The sequence below is a fragment of the Symphodus melops genome (genome assembly GCF_947650265.1).
Source record: "Symphodus melops genome assembly, chromosome: 4".
Taxonomy (NCBI): domain Eukaryota; kingdom Metazoa; phylum Chordata; class Actinopteri; order Labriformes; family Labridae; genus Symphodus; species Symphodus melops.
The window spans coordinates 62501-66777 of NC_136694.1; the positions used below are offsets into that span (position 1 = coordinate 62501).

Below are 4277 nucleotides of genomic sequence, written 5' to 3' on the forward strand. Positions count from 1 at the left end.
AGCCTTCGACAAACACATGAACCTGATCCTGTGCGACTGTGACGAGTTCAGGAAGATCAAGTAGGTCCACCTCCGCAGGTCAAAGGTCACCGGGACCCTGACGCCCAGTCTGCTCGACTCTGGCTAATCACGCTCTTTCTTTTATCCGTCAGGCCAAAGAACTCCAAGCAGCCGGAGCGAGAGGAGAAGAGGGTCCTGGGTTTGGTCCTGCTGCGGGGGGAGAACCTGGTCTCGATGACTGTGGAGGGCCCGCCCCCTAAAGATGTAAGTGAAACCCTGCAGCCAATGAGAGGCAGGCTGTGGTGAGGTCATCAGAAGTGATTGTAGATGTCGTTTAACGTCTTTGCTCCTCTTTCAGACGGGGATCGCTCGGGTCCCATTGGCTGGCGTGGCTGGAGGCCCAGGTGTGGGCCGGGCGGCGGGCCGTGGCGTCCCTGCAGGAGCTACCATGCCTCAGGCTCCGGCTGGACTTGCCGGGCCGGTCAGAGGAGTGGGCGGACCTTCACAGCAGGTAACCATAGTAACAGCAGAGCGCGTGTTGCCTGCATGTGTGAGGCGTGCTCGGGTGATGACGCTCTCGTGTGTTTCCAGGTGATGACCCCGCAGGGCCGAGGGACCGTTGCTGCCGCGGCAGCCGGAGCGAGCATCGCCGGCGCTCCCACACAGTATCCACCCGGACGAGGAGCCCCGCCCCCCATGGGCAGAGGAGCCCCGCCTCCAGGTGAGATTAAAAATGTTTGGACTGATCTGTCCTCATCGAGGCTTTCACCAACGCCGTCTGTAGGATATGACGGCGTGCTTTTCAGATTAAAAGCCTTCCTGTGGAGAATCTCTGAGGACGCTCTTATTCTGGCGTTGGAACTTCAAGCCACTCGAGTCATTAAACAGTCAGTCACATGACCAAACGACAGCTTGGTGGTCACATGCTTGTTTTACTTCCCACACTGGGAGAGCGGCGCCGTGAGTCACGAAGGCGTCTGTAAACTGGCAGAACGAGTAACCCTCGTCTGAGTTTGAAAGGAAACTTTATTGACAACGGTTGCTCGTACGGTCCGAGTTCACAGATCAGGATCTTGGTGTGATTAACGAGCAGCACACGCATGTTCACGTGTTGGAGACGTTTCTCCTGCTGTGACGTCTGAACGAACTCGACGCTGATCATCAGACCGTCTACGAGAGTCGACCCCGTTAGCATTGGTGTCAACGCGTCGCTCATGAAACCTGATTGGATGTCTCTGTACTCATGTTTGGCTCCTCCCTCTCTGTACTCATGTTTGGCTCCTCCCTCTCTGTACTCATGTTTGGCTCCTCCCTCTGTGCTCATGTTTGGCTCCTCCCTCTGTACTCATGTTTGGCTCCTCCCTCTGTGTGCTCATGTTTGGCTCCTCCCTCTGTGTGCTCATGTTTGGCTCCTCCCTCTGTGTGCTCATGTTTGGCTCCTCCCTCTGTGCTCATGTTTGGCTCCTCCCTCTCTGTGCTCATGTTTGGCTCCTCCCTCTCTGTGCTCATGTTTGGCTCCTCCCTCTCTGTACTCATGTTTGGCTCCTCCCTCTCTGTACTCATGTTTGGCTCCTCCCTCTCTGTACTCATGTTTGGCTCCTCCCTCTGTGTGCTCATGTTTGGCTCCTCCCTCTCTGTGCTCATGTTTGGCTCCTCCCTCTCTGTGCTCATGTTTGGCTCCTCCCTCTCTGTGCTCATGTTTGGCTCCTCCCTCTCTGTGCTCATGTTTGGCTCCTCCCTCTCTGTGCTCATGTTTGGCTCCTCCCTCTCTGTGCTCATGTTTCGCTCCTTCTTGCAGGTATGATGGGTCCTCCCCCTGGTATGCGACCTCCCATGGGTCCTCCTATGGGCATGCCTCCAGGTCGAGGCGCTCCTATGGGAATGCCCCCTCCCGGCATGAGGCCGCCGCCTCCCGGCATGAGAGGTATGCTGCATCGGCCAATCAGATCACTGTAACATAATTAAGTCATTTGCTTGAAACTGATCATGTGACCTTTGCTCTACATCTTTCAGGACCGCCACCTCCTGGGATGAGACCACCTCCCCGGCCCTGAAGAAGCCCCGCCTCCTTCATACTTGCCCGTTGTATAGATTTGTTTTTTTTATCTTTTTTTGTTTTTAAATAAAGTTTCCTCAGGATGGTTTGATTCCAGCTTGGTCTTTTTTTGTGCTGCCATGGTAACCAGTTCATGAGAAGTCTGAACAGCCAATCAGATCGCTTGGATCACTCAAAAGGTTCTAATTGAAAGTATTTTAGGCCAAAGGTCTCCGTCAGGTTTTCTTTCTTTGCCCCTGAACACAGCGTCCTGCCGGTGGGCGGGGCTTCCTCTTTTCCCACATTTTTTGACGATTGGACGAAGAGTGAACGCCAAATAAACACGTTTGAGTGAAAAACAGGAAGTGATGACCTCTGTACAGGAAGTGATGACTTCCATTACAAAAACTGTTTATTTATATTGCGTCATCAAAGCTGCTCCGAGTATTGAACGTGTTTAACCTGCTCCTCAGATCCATGCGAGCCCGTCGGGATCACGTGATCCGGTCAGACGGAGTGATTTTATAATCCTGTCAGTAACATGGTGTCAGCAGAGGTGGTTGGTTGTAACAAGCAGGCGTTACCGTGGTAACTGAAGACTACAAGCAGGTTTGTAGGGACGACGCGAGACGAGTTGAATCTTAGTTAAGCAAAAGTATGATTAATCGATTAATCGATCGGGATATCTGATAGAATGTGATTACTGAAATATTTGAGATATTTGCTCTAGTTTAGAGCGTCGCCTTTAAAAACCTGAAGACTGTAAAGGAGAGGACGATGTTCATACCAATAAAACCTTCATCACCATCATTACTCCTCCTCCTCCTGTTTTTCCACTCCTGAATAACTTTGACAGCGATGATGCCGTAACGCTGTCCAGCTCCAGGCCGCCACCTGTGACCTCACCAGGCCGCCACCTGTGACCTCACCAGGCCGCCACCTGTGACCTCACCAGGCCTTCACCTGAGACCTCACCAGGCCTTCACCTGAGACCTCACCAGGCCTTCACCTGAGACCTCACCAGGCCTTCACCTGAGACCTCACCAGGCCTTCACCTGAGACCTCACCAGGCCTTCACCAGGCCTTCACCTGAGACCTCACCAGGCCTTCACCAGGCCTTCACCTGTGACCTCACCAGGCCTTCACCTGTGACCTCACCAGGCCTTCACCCGTGACCTCACCAGGCCTTCACCCGTGACCTCACCAGGCCTTCACCCGTGACCTCACCAGGCCTTCACCCGTGACCTCACCAGGCCTTCACCCGTGACCTCACCAGGCTTTCACCTGTGACCTCACCAGGCCTTCACCTGTGACCTCACCAGGCCGCCACCTGTGACCTCACCAGGCCTTCACCTGTGACCTCACCAGGCCGCCACCTGTGACCTCACCAGGCCGCCACCTGTGACCTCACCAGGCCTTCACCTGAGACCTCACCAGGCCTTCACCCGTGACCTCACCAGGCCTTCACCTGAGACCTCACCAGGCTTTCACCTGTGACCTCACCAGGCCTTCACCTGTGACCTCACCAGGCCGCCACCTGTGACCTCACCAGGCCTTCACCTGTGACCTCACCAGGCCGCCACCTGTGACCTCACCAGGCCGCCACCTGTGACCTCACCAGGCCTTCACCTGAGACCTCACCAGGCCTTCACCTGTGACCTCACCAGGCCTTCACCTGTGACCTCACCAGGCCTTCACCTGAGACCTCACCAGGCCTTCACCTGTGACCTCACCAGGCCTTCACCTGAGACCTCACCAGGCCTTCACCTGAGACCTCACCAGGCCTTCACCTGAGACCTCACCAGGCCTTCACCTGTGACCTCACCAGGCCTTCACCTGTGACCTCACCAGGCCTTCATCAGGCCTTCACCTGTGACCTCACCAGGCCTTCACCTGTGACCTCACCAGGCCTTCACCAGGCCTTCACCTGTGACCTCACCAGGCCTTCACCTGTGACCTCACCAGGCCTTCACCTGTGACCTCACCAGGCCTTCACCTGTGACCTCACCAGGCCTTCACCAGGCCTTCACCTGAGACCTCACCAGGCCTTCACCAGGCCTTCACCTGTGACCTCACCAGGCCTTCACCAGGCCTTCACCTGAGACCTCACCAGGCCTTCACCTGTGACCTCACCAGGCCTTCACCTGTGACCTCACCAGGCCTTCACCTGTGACCTCACCAGGCCTTCACCAGGCCTTCACCTGTGACCTCACCAGGCCGCCACAGACCAGCATCAGCTGCT

General features: G+C 55.7%; 1 protein-coding gene across 1 annotated transcript in view; it reads left to right on the top strand.

The window, feature by feature from the left end:
* snrpb (small nuclear ribonucleoprotein polypeptides B and B1) overlaps positions 1 to 2152 on the top strand; it is a 3081-nt gene extending 929 nt beyond the window's left edge. The window contains exons 2-7 of the mRNA XM_079342082.1: positions 1 to 60; positions 153 to 264; positions 359 to 511; positions 592 to 721; positions 1799 to 1924; positions 2014 to 2152. The exon at positions 1 to 60 is cut by the window's left edge and continues 92 nt beyond it. Of these exons, the coding sequence (XP_079198208.1) occupies positions 1 to 60; positions 153 to 264; positions 359 to 511; positions 592 to 721; positions 1799 to 1924; positions 2014 to 2054 (622 nt within the window). The 3' untranslated portion in view covers positions 2055 to 2152. The remainder of the gene's footprint in view (positions 61 to 152; positions 265 to 358; positions 512 to 591; positions 722 to 1798; positions 1925 to 2013) is intronic.
* The last annotated feature ends 2125 nt before the right edge of the window (positions 2153 to 4277 follow it).